The sequence below is a fragment of the Otolemur garnettii genome, unplaced genomic scaffold (genome assembly GCF_000181295.1).
Source record: "Otolemur garnettii isolate 467f Iridium unplaced genomic scaffold, OtoGar3 scaffold00005, whole genome shotgun sequence".
Lineage (NCBI taxonomy): Eukaryota > Metazoa > Chordata > Mammalia > Primates > Galagidae > Otolemur > Otolemur garnettii.
This window is the reverse complement of record NW_003852400.1, coordinates 26,287,224-26,300,132: the sequence shown is the minus strand read 5'-3', so window position 1 is coordinate 26,300,132 and position 12,909 is coordinate 26,287,224. Positions and strand designations below refer to the sequence as shown.

The 12,909-nt window shown below is 49.6% G+C and overlaps 1 protein-coding gene across 1 annotated transcript in view; it reads right to left on the bottom strand.

Annotated features, from left to right (window-relative positions):
- NXPH1 (neurexophilin 1) overlaps nucleotides 1-11,501 on the bottom strand; it is a 309,116-nt gene extending 297,615 nt beyond the window's left edge. Inside the window, exons 1-2 of the mRNA XM_003782706.1 lie at nucleotides 10,698-11,501; nucleotides 9,714-9,877 (exon numbers count right to left, since the gene is read on the bottom strand). Coding sequence (XP_003782754.1) covers nucleotides 9,714-9,767 — 54 coding nt within the window. The 5' untranslated portion in view covers nucleotides 9,768-9,877; nucleotides 10,698-11,501. The remainder of the gene's footprint in view (nucleotides 1-9,713; nucleotides 9,878-10,697) is intronic.
- Between the last annotated feature and the right edge of the window lie 1,408 nt (nucleotides 11,502-12,909).

Here is a 12,909-nt window from a genome sequence, read left to right as displayed (position 1 = left end):
CTTTCTGTTCAGCTTCCCTGCATTTCACTGCCCTTCACCATAGTGCACATTTCCAGGGAGGGGCTAGCCTGGTCCTTGTTCTTCTAAGTTAGTGCCAGCTGATAATGTCTGTTGCACTTTAGTTGGAGCTCTCTTTAAAGAGGCCTGACTGTGAGGTCTAGTTTACAGAGACAGTCCTTTAGACCTGAGAAAAGTAAATTAAAAGGACATTTCTGTTACTATCAAAGCAAGCTTATTACTTCAATATAAGCATTTCCTTAATTTTCCTTTCTCAGCATGCTACATAAATATAAATAATAAGGCTCTCCACTGGATGTATGTTACATATATCTCACAGAGTTTAATTACAAAGCCTCTAAAAATGAAAATGGTGGGAGGAAATGATGCCAGTAGATCACACAGTCCTGGGACTGTGTTGGCTCGCAGTCTCTGACGACGAGGAAACAAAGACTCGCGAAATCACAATACACCATGAAAGGTTAAGCTCAGGCTTGGAGAAAAAGAAAATCCATCCCGGAAGGCTGCCATTTAAATGCCTGGATTTCCCCAATTTTTAATTTTGTTCTCATTAATGTTATTATAATTATGATAATGTTACTGCAATGAATTAGAAGTTAGATTTTTTTAATCATTTTTAATCGTATCTTCTCTGCAAGGATGGAGTCACTGTAATCAGGGAAAGATGTGTCAGATGAAGACTGGGCACTCACAAATACACACACGCACACTCTCACATGCACCTCAGTCAACCCTAAGAACTAAGGCATTGCAAGGAACTGTGAAGACACCAGTGCAGGAACAGAAGTTTCAAACATCCCAGCGCTGCCCACCGGGGCAACAGGCAACTGTACTGGGGAGTATGGGCTGCGGTGGGGGGTGGGGGAGGAATGCGGAAACTCCTGGAGCACAGTAGGCAGGGCTCTGGACAGTTCAGCGACTTCAGTGGGTGGAGATGGGGCCCTCCTAGTCCCAGAAAACTGCAGCGGGCTGGCTCGTAAGCCAAAGGTCAGACTCTTGCGGGGAGGAGGAAGGCGGCGGTCCCGGCCAGAGCCTTAAAGAACGCCCGGGAGACGTCTCCTCTACATCTGTGCTTCCCTTCCTATCCAATTTTCTCCCCCTCTTCGCCGCTAGATCCGTTCCCTTCTTGCGGGCTTGCCTTTCTGCGAACTGACTCGTGCGGCGTGATACCGCACTACCTGCCAGATCTCCGCTCCCTTAATGCTGCGGGGATTTGCAGAATCGGGTGTCAGGAAAGGATTGGTTCTCAAGCTAAGGCGAGAGAAATCGACGGAACTTCCCAGCCAACCTTCGCCTTTGACATAGACAACCCCTAGCGCCAACGCTCGGTACTATCTGCCTTACTTCTGGATCAAATTAACTGTGTGACAGCCGCCGAGGAGGAACCGCGCACACTTTCAGTGGCCGCAGCGTCCGCCCTGGAGCTCGCAGAGAGGCCTCTGGGGGACGCGCAACAGCAGCCGGAGCAGGGGGCACGGGAGGCAGGACAATGGTTGGCGAGAATGTTTGAGAGGTCGTTTACTGCTGCTTATGGTTGGTTCTTGTTGTTGTTTGGCAAGTAAATAAAGAGAAACTCCACCACCACCGCCCGCCCCACCCCGGGTCTAATGATGATAGATTTCACGCTGCATCAGGCCTCACGCCGGTGAGCCTAACCATGGAAAATAATGAGGCTGCGTCCCCATTCGTCTGCATTAAAGGCGAGCCAGGCACTTTCGATAGCAAATATATCGATTCCCTTGCCTGGGCCAACGTTTGTCCTGCTCCCTGTGAATAATTACTGCTCCTTGAGAAATTCATAATAATTAGGACTCTCCCCACCCCTGCGCGCCGCTTTTTAAAGGCACCGGATCCTGGAAAGCACCTGTGTGACTCCAGCCCTGGCCCCAGTAGGTGGGAGATGGGGCAGGACTCGGGGCTACTCAAACGGCTTTCTTCTTGTGAGAAAGTTGGTTTCCCGCTCCCTGCCTCGATCTCCTTGTCTGCAAATGAGGCTTTTACATTGCTAAAGAGATTTCTAACTCCACACTGCATGATTCATGTTTCTGTTTGGAGGGAGTGATAGATTTAATGATGGTGAGAGGGCGTGGGGGCAGGAGAAGAGAAAGTGGGGTGAAGAAGAATTCTCCTCCCCACTGCATAAACTCTGTGCTGATCACGTGCCGCCGCAGCCGCAGCCGCAGCCAGGGCGGGAGGCGAGAGTGCTCCCGAATTCCCGAGATGCGAGGGAGGGTTGTTGGAGGCGCGGCTGGGCCTTAGGGAGGTGTCTGCCGGAACCCAGAGTGCTAACTCGACTTTAAGAAGAAACAAGAGCGAGCGGCGGCTCGGGAGGAGGCTGAGCCGCCAGCACTAAGCGGGGCGGAGCCTGTGGCGCTGGCTGTGGTTCTGAAGAGTCTCTCTCCCGGCCCAGGCTCGTCCTGCAGCCCCAGCGCCCCATCCGACCTCTTTGCTTGCGGCTTCTCTGGGGAGAACAGGGGCTTTCCAACCTCCTGCTTCAGAAGCACCGAAGCTCGACGAAAAGTTCTCCAAAAACAGTGCTTTGGTGTGGGGGCCTGAGGCCCGGACATGAGGGGGCTGCTCATGTGTTTTCATAAACCTGTCTGGATTGCTCGAGGTCACCTGCAGCTAATAGTAGACAATAAAATGAGCAGCTGTGACAACGGCGACTCCGGCTGGTCAAGTTCCCCGGGCTGGAACGCTGCAGCTTTGGTCAGAGGACTGAGTTTGCGAGTGCAGGGTAGGAAGCCTACGTCCAAGAAAGTTTCTCTTTTCTTACTAAAGAAGACTTAAAATGAATGGCCTTTACAAATCGGCGAATGGGGAGGGGGTCTAAGACCCATGGCGGGCCGTGTGGTGAGGACGCCCCTTCCTCCGGTGGAGGGAGGGAGCCCGGCCTTCCGTCGCACCTTCACCAACTGCGGCTTGGGTCCTTGAGGTCAAAATCCATTAGGGCAGTGAAGGTGATGGGCGAGGCGCGGCTGGAGGCAGGGTCAGCGGGGACGCGCAGAGCCCCAGCAAGCCAGTTTCTAAGGAAACACGCGGTTTTTCTAAGCAGCAATTTGTCTTATTGTGGGGAGAAAGATACAGTACAAGGGAAGCCTTCTGCTTCTCCATTCTCATGCAGATGAGGCTGTGTGCTCTAGCTGCGGCCTGTGTATCCCCCTCCCCATCTTATTTCCGGCTTGAATGAGTAAAACATCCTCATTAATTTAAAGGAAGGAGGAGCTGGGGAAGCTTTTCTCGATCCTTGGCCAGAGAGGCACGTGCTGCGCTCTACCTGCCCCCGGGGACTTCACCCTGCGCCCCATTCCAAGGCCCGGCTCCCGACGCCATCTCATCTGGCTTTCCACCATCTAGAGTCCCGGATTAGACTCTGAAGGAACTTTCTGCATTAAAGGGCACCTGAGCGAAGGAGTTTTCTCTGCTCTCCACATACCCCCCCCCGCCAGCCCCCACCTCTGTAGTAGGTAAAATATACTAGGAAAACTGTTTACAGAAGAGCTAATTAGGTTTTCAGCTCAGCAGAGATGCGGTGAACTCAGCAGAAGTTGAAGCAAGAGCCAGCAACCCTCGAGGGCAGACGACAAACTTGGACAATGTGCAAACGCTCTCTTGGGCTCCTGGAGGGGCTTGAAGAAGGCGCCAATATATATCATCTCAATAAAAAGCCGCTCTTGGAAAGCTTGCATAGTAATTGAGACGGGCGCTCTTTTCTGATCTGGGTTGGCATTTCCTCATCTCGAGCTGACAGAGCCAACTCAGGAAATTGCTGGTAATATTCATCTGGGGAGCGCTTTCATTAAACGTAATTCATTCGACTTTCACAATAAATTGAGTGACATCCTTACAGCGGAACCTTTTTATCCTTGATTAAGTGCTTGCCAAGCTTTGGTTTCCCACTTTATTGTCACATTCCTTCAAGCGGAGTCGTCAACATGCCAATCGGCTGCAGAAAAAATGCGCGCGCTGTGTTTACCGAGCTCCGGGAGGGGTTAGTGCTGACATGGAGAAAAAGAGCTGGTCGGAACTTGATTAGAGGATAAATCAAGGCTGCAACTTCCCGCAAGCGTGCGGCGGGACCAGACGAGGGTGGGGAGCTGGAGAATGCAGGGGGAGGCGAGATCGCCTAGCTGCCGCGCAACCCGCCTGCGCTCCTAAGCCGCTGACCCGACGGCTCTTGGCCGGCGGACTCCCTTTAATTAAAATGGCGAGGACTATTAAGGTCTTAAAATGAGATCTGAAGCTCCTAAATGACGCGGTTGCCCAAAGAGCTCTTTCCTAGATTGAATCAGAGCTAGCCACTTTCTTTAAAAACACAAAAATGGGAAAGTGCACGCTCCCTAACCTGCCACTTGCGAGCAGGTAAACTTTCAGGACTCGCCGCGACTTACTTTATTGGCGGAGGAGTGCGAGAGGAGTGTTTCCCTCGTTCCCAGGATTCCTTTCTGAGTCTAGAGTGAACGCCTCGCAGCCGAGTTCTTGCAGGGCCCTGCAGACCCCTGGGTTCCAGGCGAAGCTGATGAGCACCTCCGTATTTCAGGACTGGGCGAATGGGAAAGGCATCCCTTTGCAAATACACAGCCCCTTTCCCCCCACCGTCCCCTACTTCACTCCCCACCCCCATAAAATCAAAGAAGCCCAAGACAGAAAATTGCTTATTTGAAAAAGCAATATCCAAATGCTTTCATCACTCAAGTGCCCTTTTCAAAATATTGTCGACGGTGGTTATTACCCGGACAATGCTGTCAATTTCTTTAGTCTGCAGAAAATCTTCCCTCAGATAGAAAAGTAGGACATTGGGCACCTATCTCAAAAAAAATCAACCAATTTCCCTGCCACCCGATATATTTTTCAACCAGACAACACTTTCATTAAGGGGGAAATAGCTGTCAACAATTCAAAGCCAAATAGAAATCAACTTCGCACAAGAGGTGCCACGAACTTAATGGCTTTCCGGAAAAAAATACGCAGAAAGAGTTGGAGCAATTCTGGTTCACTCCTAATCCGGAAGACAGTTTCTCTGAAGGTATCACTAGAAGGCCCCGGACCAAAATAATCCTGCTGGAAATGGGGCAGAAGGGCGACCCACTCAAGTGCTTCCCACACACCTGGGAGAACTGCTTCTCTGGTCAAGGGAGAGTTGAGCATTTCAAGAAAATGCCTGGAATAGCAGCAACTGCTCTGTCCCACAGAGCTCAGGAATACATCTTGGGACTGATAAATTCTCATGTTGTACTGCTAGGGCATAGGGCCCTCCAAAAGTCTAGGTTTAATCCTATCTCTGAAAGAAAAAATAAATAAATAAATAATCCTATATCTGAAACACTAATCTGAGGTAGAAGAGAAAAGAAATATGGTACTGTCTCCAAGAACTAGCTTTAATAAAGAACACTTAATATTCACTCTGTTGTGTGACTTATTTTATTTAGCTTATTTTCAGGAATAATCTCAAATCACTCAAATTGATTGAAATTTTCAGTGGATAGGTGGCTTCATTTTCAAAGGGTAAGTACACATGCCTAGTCCAAAAGATAGACATTGGGAGTCTCTGTATCTCTGCTTTCTTCCCAGATTCCAGATTCCTTAACAGCCACCTTCATAATAAGTGGAATTTATCCAAGTCCTCTGGCTTCTAACAGTGTTGAGATAGTGGTCCCACAGGTATATTACTCATTCTTCAAACTCTATTAAGCAATAGTATAGAATTTAGATTTTTCAGGACACCCTAAACTTGTCTTAAAATGTTGTGGCACAATTTTTAGAAAGGATTTCCAAATCTTGTCTATTTTAAAGAGGCAACTGAAAAGGCAACTACATCATTAGCAATTAATTCTTAGCAGAACTGGCAGGAACTCTTCCCAATAGAGTAGTGCTATGGATGTGCGTCTCGTTGTGATAAAATCATACAACCCCTTGTCAGCTTCTCTAGACTCAATTTATTAGTAGCTTTTTCATTGATGTGCACAGAAAGTGCTCATGACACTAAATTCTTTATCTGAAAATCACCACAGGTAAAAGCCCCCAAACAGAACACCACACTTTCTATGGGAGATCTTCTCTCTGTTCCCTGGCCTATCCCTCAGTTTGATCCACTGAGAATAACTCAATGTAGGACCCTCATGCTGTAGGTTGACAACTACATTTTTCTAGTTTTTTTCAGTGTGTGCTTTACTTCATTTAAAATACTAGAGTCCTTTTTATCCATTATCTCATACTGCAAATATTTTGGAATCAGTCCAGAACTGACAGGAAAATAAAGATTGCAGAAGTTTTGTTTTTGCTTAAACAAGTTTTACTAAGCCATAGGATCCTCTCCTATAGAATCAAGACCTTTAACTTGGAAATACACAACATTCTGAATATTTCATTATCTTTATTTTTAAAAGAAGAGTTTCCCACCCCCTCTTCACCCCTGTACATTTGTGGCTGCAGCTAGCCTTGTGGTCATTTTTGAGTATTCCAGCTAATATTCTTTAATAGGTATTTCTGAGTATTCTAGCTAATATGTTTTTGAAGGTAACTTTGTAAAAACACTTCATATTAGCTTCCCATTAAAGTACTAAAATAAGTCCTACTTTGAACTAGGACAGATCATCTCTCAACACAAAATACTCAGCCTAAAACAAGCATTCAAAGATTCCTGGGCCAAGGAACATACTTTGAGATTATTTATCAAATACAGGAAGAAAACTAGCTTTATGTGGAGCATTGATCTGTTGAATAGACAGTTGGGGGTTTTATAAGAAATTCTTCTCAAGTTTCAGGGTATGTAAAGTATCTCTCTATAAGCAGAAGCCTAAACAGGAGGTTTAGGTTTAGGAGAAATATAGGTTTCTCTATAGGAGATAACTAGACAATCCTTGCTCCCTGGATTACTCCTTGGGAAACATAACTGGGACTCCATGGACTTAAAAGGAAAGGGGCACTGAGGTATCAGTTAAAAGGCAAGGCATAAGCAGAGTGCATGGTGTGAGCTCATAAGGACAAAAATTACTCATTCAATTATTCTCTGGCTTGTGTCAGTTCAAGGAAAAAATAAAACAATGGTTTTGCCACCCTTGCCTTCTTAGAGTGTAACTTAAGCAGTTCCTGACAATCTGTATGCATCTATTGCAGGTCCTTGAAAGGGCTGGGGTCTCCTAGTGTGCAGCTACAAACAAATGATTAATTCAGTTAACAATATCAGGGGTTTTTTTAATGAAACAGATAAAGAAAGAAGGCTTGATCTGTTCACTGCCCTGGAGTTTTAATGGAGACTCCCTGCTTCTTTATTTGCCTAAAACCATCCTGAAGTGACTGCCCAGTTCACCCTTTGAAATTCATTTTATGATAAAAGTCAGCTTCCTGCTTCTCCAGGAAAAATATCTTGGAATTTTGCTGGCAGGTAACCATGGGATTCCAATTCCTGGAAATACTGCCTTGGGTCACAGCCATCAGCCTTTTGTTTTTGTGGTGTGTGTGGTTTCTAATCCCTGACACACAAAACAACTTTAGATTGGAGAGAAAAGAATGGACTTCTAAATCGCCTTCTCTATTTTATTGTTCACATTTTGTATTGTTTTGAGTGAAATTGGAAAAATTGTCTCCTTTCTCTGTATTGCCAAAAGGCATTCAGGTAATGAAGTCTGTAACTAAACGGTAATTGAATCAGCATAATTTGCACACTGAATGGTTTTCAAATGCTCCCAGTTTACAATTAAAGGAGAATTAATGCGCTTGTTGTTGAGAACGCAGCGCATTAGAATAAATCCAGCACTGTTGTTGTAATGAGTGGAAAACGGTTTAACTGCCAACAAACACATTTAAAATTTAACACAACGTATTGATTTCACTTCTGCTTTTGATAGATTATTTTCTAGACTATCGAAATACTTGCTCTAAGCGATAAACTGCACCACAGCCACGAGCCCTTGCCGTGTGTGTGTGTGTGTGTGTGTGTGTGTGCAGCCCAAGGACGTAAGGACAGTCCTGAGGTTCAGGTCATGCGTAAAAGTATGCAGAGGAGAGGGGCAGGAGGGTTATGGTGGTCAAGGGAACCGTTAATATTCCTACTCTATCGCTTTCACTTTGCACTCGCTCCCCCATCTCTTAGTAAAGAAAAATGCCGTATTTCCTCTGGCCAAACTTTCTGCCCTCCATCGCCGGGCTTTCAATGTCAGTGGGTTTACTGGACACAGGTGTGGGCTAGAACGATTAAGGATGGGAAATGGGAAGGACACTTTTTGCATTCTGTCTGCGTTCCAGCTGAGAAAGGCACAGACCTCGGTGACTGAGTCAGAAAGGCAGTTCTTTTGGATTGGCTGCCCCGGTTTTCACCTGTTTACCCCAAGGTGTCTTGTGGGCGAGGACACTGATGCGCAGCGCCCTCTGGCGTCCGCGGCTGCTACGGTCAGGCGATGAAGGTGCAAAGAAAGGCAACACTAAGGGTTCTTGGATTGAAGCTGAACTCGATTAAATACACATGTTCACAGACGGGCACACGCACACACTCACCTATATATATGCTCACTCACACACAGAGAACTGACACAACTCGCAGCCCTGCAGTCACGTGTACCAAGGGCAAGGGCCAAGAAAGTGTCAATTGCAAGGATAACAACCCTTCCAGGCTTGTGGGTTCTGCAGCTCTTGGGTTTGAGGGGCACCAGTACCACCTCCAATCCGGTTTATCTAGCCCCACCAGAGAGCTCAGGCTGCTCCAGTGCTCCTCACCTCTAAACAGAACACAATGAGCCTTCCAAGTGCGCTCCCCAGTCCAGGATGGGTTATGGAGGGTGGATGCACTGAACACAACTTCACCAACAGAGCAAAAGTGTCCCTGCTCCCTACCCCAGAAGGCAGACTGGAGAAATACCACTCTCCCTTCTTGGCTGGCATGGTGCTTACAGCTCCTAATTCACCACAACAAAGCGCTTTGCCCTGGAGTCAATTCCAACAGTGTGCAAAGTCCAGACCCTAGAAAACTCTGCTCCTGGAGGACGGGACCGGGACCGGTGCTGTTTAGAACTGTCTCCCTAGGGACAAGGCCTAGCATTCCCTAACAAGGGACTCGGAACTGGAGATGACATTTGGTTATTTGGTGCAAAAGACAGGTCAAAGAGGAGAAGCAGGTGGACATGTTTGCTGGAGAATCTCTGACCTAACTCTGCTTGTTTGCAGTATTCCTGATAGTTAAACTTATCCTGCATAAATCCCTACAAGTCAAGAAAAGTTACCTGCACGTCTTTGTGTGCCACGTCTCCAAATTGGGGAAGTAGGTGGGCAGATTCTTTTTCAAAGTCAGAGATTTGGATAGATTCGTACTTTTACACACACACCCCCAGCCCCACCCTTATTTCCTTTGGTTTTAACTCTGGATAAACTACTGAGAGTTCCATGCTTTCAGTCTCATCTCTTTGCCTTCTCCTCAATAAAGCATTCCTCCCCACTGCCTCTTTGTATTTGGGGTGTCTAGGGCACCCTAGCTGCTGTTCGGAATCACAAGCATAAGGGGGGACTGGAGCAGGAAATGGGAGTGAGTACCCCCGGAAAATCCCTCAGGTATCTGGAGACCAGCCTGCCAAGTTGTTCCAACACAGTAGCTAGGAACGCTGCTCTAGTTGAACTGACGGCCTCGCCCTCCTCCCATGCGCCCCTAGACGCCTCACTTCCTGGCGGGGGTGGAATTGCGGAGGCACCAGACCCCCGAGACTTACCAAGTAGACGGTGGGCTGCAGGAGGAGAAGCACGTACCAGCACGCAGCCTGCATCCTCCCGCGTATCAAACTTCCTTGGCGGTGCCTTCTCTGAGTCTTTGTTCCTTCAAAAACATAGATCCACCTGACATCCACTTTACAGAGCAAGGAGCGCTCTCAGCAGCCTAGATACAAATGAAATTAGACATCCCATGACCACGCGGGCAAGGTTAGGCTTGGCGATCAAGCGGGGAAAGGAGTCGTGGCGTGGAGGAGGGAACAAAAAATTAAAAAAAAAAAAACAGGAAGAAGGTTATGAAAAATGGAAAAGCGAGTAAATCCAGCGCCTGAGAGCACAAGCGCGCGGTCCGCAGGCTGCGGGCGGGAGGGAGGGTGAGGGGCTCCTAGCGCCCCGCGCTCCTCGGGTGCGAGCTCCCGGGCGGCAGAGCACACAGAGCCGCGTGTAGGCTGCTTCGGAGCCCAGCGGTCTCTGGCGAGACCTGCCCTAGTGTTTATGGCCGGGCAGCTTGGACTGAAGGCGGCGGCTGGTTCTTCGCCAGCCCTGGCAGCTCTCACACGTACACACCAGCAGAGAGAGATAGAGAAAGAGAGGGAGAGACAGATTGAGCGAGGGGGGCGCCGTGAGAGGACAGGGTAGGTAGAACTGACCAGTATTAGGTGATGAGTATCCCAACACGTTCAGTGAAGTAGGGGTGGGGAAAGAAGGAAATTTGCATACTGAAAGGCAGGGCTCAGTTTACCCATTCGAGCCCTGCACACACTGCGATACACACGCATACACACAATCACATCTCTAACACTACTTTTTACAAGCCAAAGGGGCACAGCCAGTCATCAACTTCTAGAGTGGAAGCCTCCCAAGGGCTGGGGGTCACCTGCCAGACATGCTCCGTCCCCCAGCCAGTGCCCCTCCTGACTGTCCCTCCCTCGTGCCCACACCCCACCACCACCCCCAAGGTGTCAGTGGAAAGGAAGGGTACGTACCGCACAGGACTGGGGACGAATCTGGAGGGCAGGGACCGCTCTGGCCAGGCTCCATGGAGGAGCTACTCGGGCCTGGAGTCTCCAGCGCCCCGGACGTGCCCTCCCAGGCACTCCGTCTCCATGCTCGGGCGCGAACGGGTCGGCTGCCTTGTCCAGCCTTGGCGGAGTTGCAGTCCCTGTGCCGGGGTCGAGCTCAGGATTGGTTCGCGGGAGCCTAGGCTTGGCACAGTTGGATTCACGGTGCAGGAAACTTAAGAGACAAGAAAGGGAGGGGGAGTGGAGGAGGAAAGAGAGGAAGAAAGAAAGGGAGGGAGAGAGAGAGAGAGGAAACGCAGCGAATACGCCGGGTTGCTGCACCGGACAGTCTGGGACTGCCAGCCCTGGCCCTGGGATGAGCAGAGCAGGGCTCAGAGCAGGACAGCGCTCCTGGCTTCCCACAGCTGCCCGAGGATGGTAGAGAGGACTTAAAGGGAGGAAACTGGGCAAGTCCTCCGGACTTGAACTTGAGAGATAAGACACGGGTCTTTCAGAAGAAAAAAAAACCACGGCAGGCGCGAGCAGTCCGAGTTTCTGAGGGAGGGGTGGGGTGACGAGAATCGGGAGTCGGCGGGCGCACGAAGCGACTGCACCTCTGCACCTCGCAACGCCGAGAAGCCCCCCGGAGCTGCTCCCCAGGCGAGTTGCGGGCGCTGTCCCCGGTCCCACCCGGCCACCCGGGGACGCTCTGGAGAGTGCGGACTCCGGCGCGCGGCTGATCGTGGTCTCTCCGCAGAGCCGCGGCTTGGCGCACCTATCTTCCTGACAGTGGCGTTCACGTTGGCACCTGGGTGGAGGATTCCTCAAAGACTAATTAACACCCGTGTAAATAGATCCCGCTCCCAGGCTCTTGGCCGGCCGGGCCCTCAGGGGAAGTAACTCTTGCCCTGTGGATTCGCTGAAGGAAGAAGCGCTCCCTTTTCCAGGGGTGTAGGGAGGACTGAGAATGCCAGGGGAGTGGCTGGGAGAGCAGCCGGGAGGTGTGTGGGGACTGGAAAGCAGCGGGAGGGTGCAGGGCGCCCGCGCCAGGCGCCTCCGACCTGTGGCTGCACGGCCAAAGGCGGAGGTGCGACAGACTGCCAGCCATTCAGCGCGCCACAGCCGAGAGGACTAGTCGACCTTGGACTCTCGACTCCTCGCTGAGGACCGGGCCGAGCGTGAAGGAGGAGAAGGGGGGGTTGCTGCTTCCAGCCGGTGCCACCTTACTGCTACCAGCACCTCCCCCTCGACCAGTGGACTTGGCCTCTATACTCTAGCTGTCTCTCAGTCTCTTTTCTCTCTCTCTCTCTCTCTCTCTCTCTCTCTCTCTCTCTCTCCACACAGGAATGTGAGAGAGAGGAAATATATATAATATAATATATATAAATATATATCTCCATCTTCTGCCTCCCCCTGCCTCTCTGTAAGTCTCTCTCAGTATTTCTGACTCTCTGGGTCTCTATCTCTATACCGCTGTCTACCCATCTCCAATGTTCTCCCTCAAACCATGTTCTTTTCTTCCCTTCCCTTCTCCAGCTCACAGTCATTAGACCAGCTTTGCCAGTATTCCCTGAGACCCAGGACCATACCCTCCTGGTGCCTAAGGGCTGCCAGCGTCTCTTCAGCGTGCCCATATTCACGCCCCAAGTCCAGCCTAGCTAAGGGCATTTCTCTTCCCCCACCCTGTCAAATGCCTCTCCAGCCCTGCCTGTTCTCCAGAACCTAGTTCTGAGTGATGCACACAGCAGGATAACATTTCCTTATTAATCTGCAAAAATTTGGTTAAATTTATTTCAGGAGCCTAAATTAGTGGCACTGAAAATGGTGACTGTTAATGGTGACTCTTAATCTCACGATGTCCTTTCTCATGCATGGCTCTGCAGAATCTCACTATGGATGGTCTGGACCCAGACACATGTACACGCACAGGAGGTCCTGGGATAACAGCAGGCTGAATTCCCCTAGGAGATGCAGGCCACCCCTCCCTAAAACAAGACAGAGACAATCAACAGAACCACCCTCAACTGGAGCAGATGCAAGGGGAGCCCTGCTGAGACCTTCACCTGGAATCAGATCTCCAAAAGCCTCCAAATTAGATCCCCACTGTAGGACAAACCTGCTGGCACTCTGAGGCCTACACTCTCCATTCCAGCTAAAACTAGCCCTTTAAATAGCAAGCTTTTGTATCTCAAAAGTT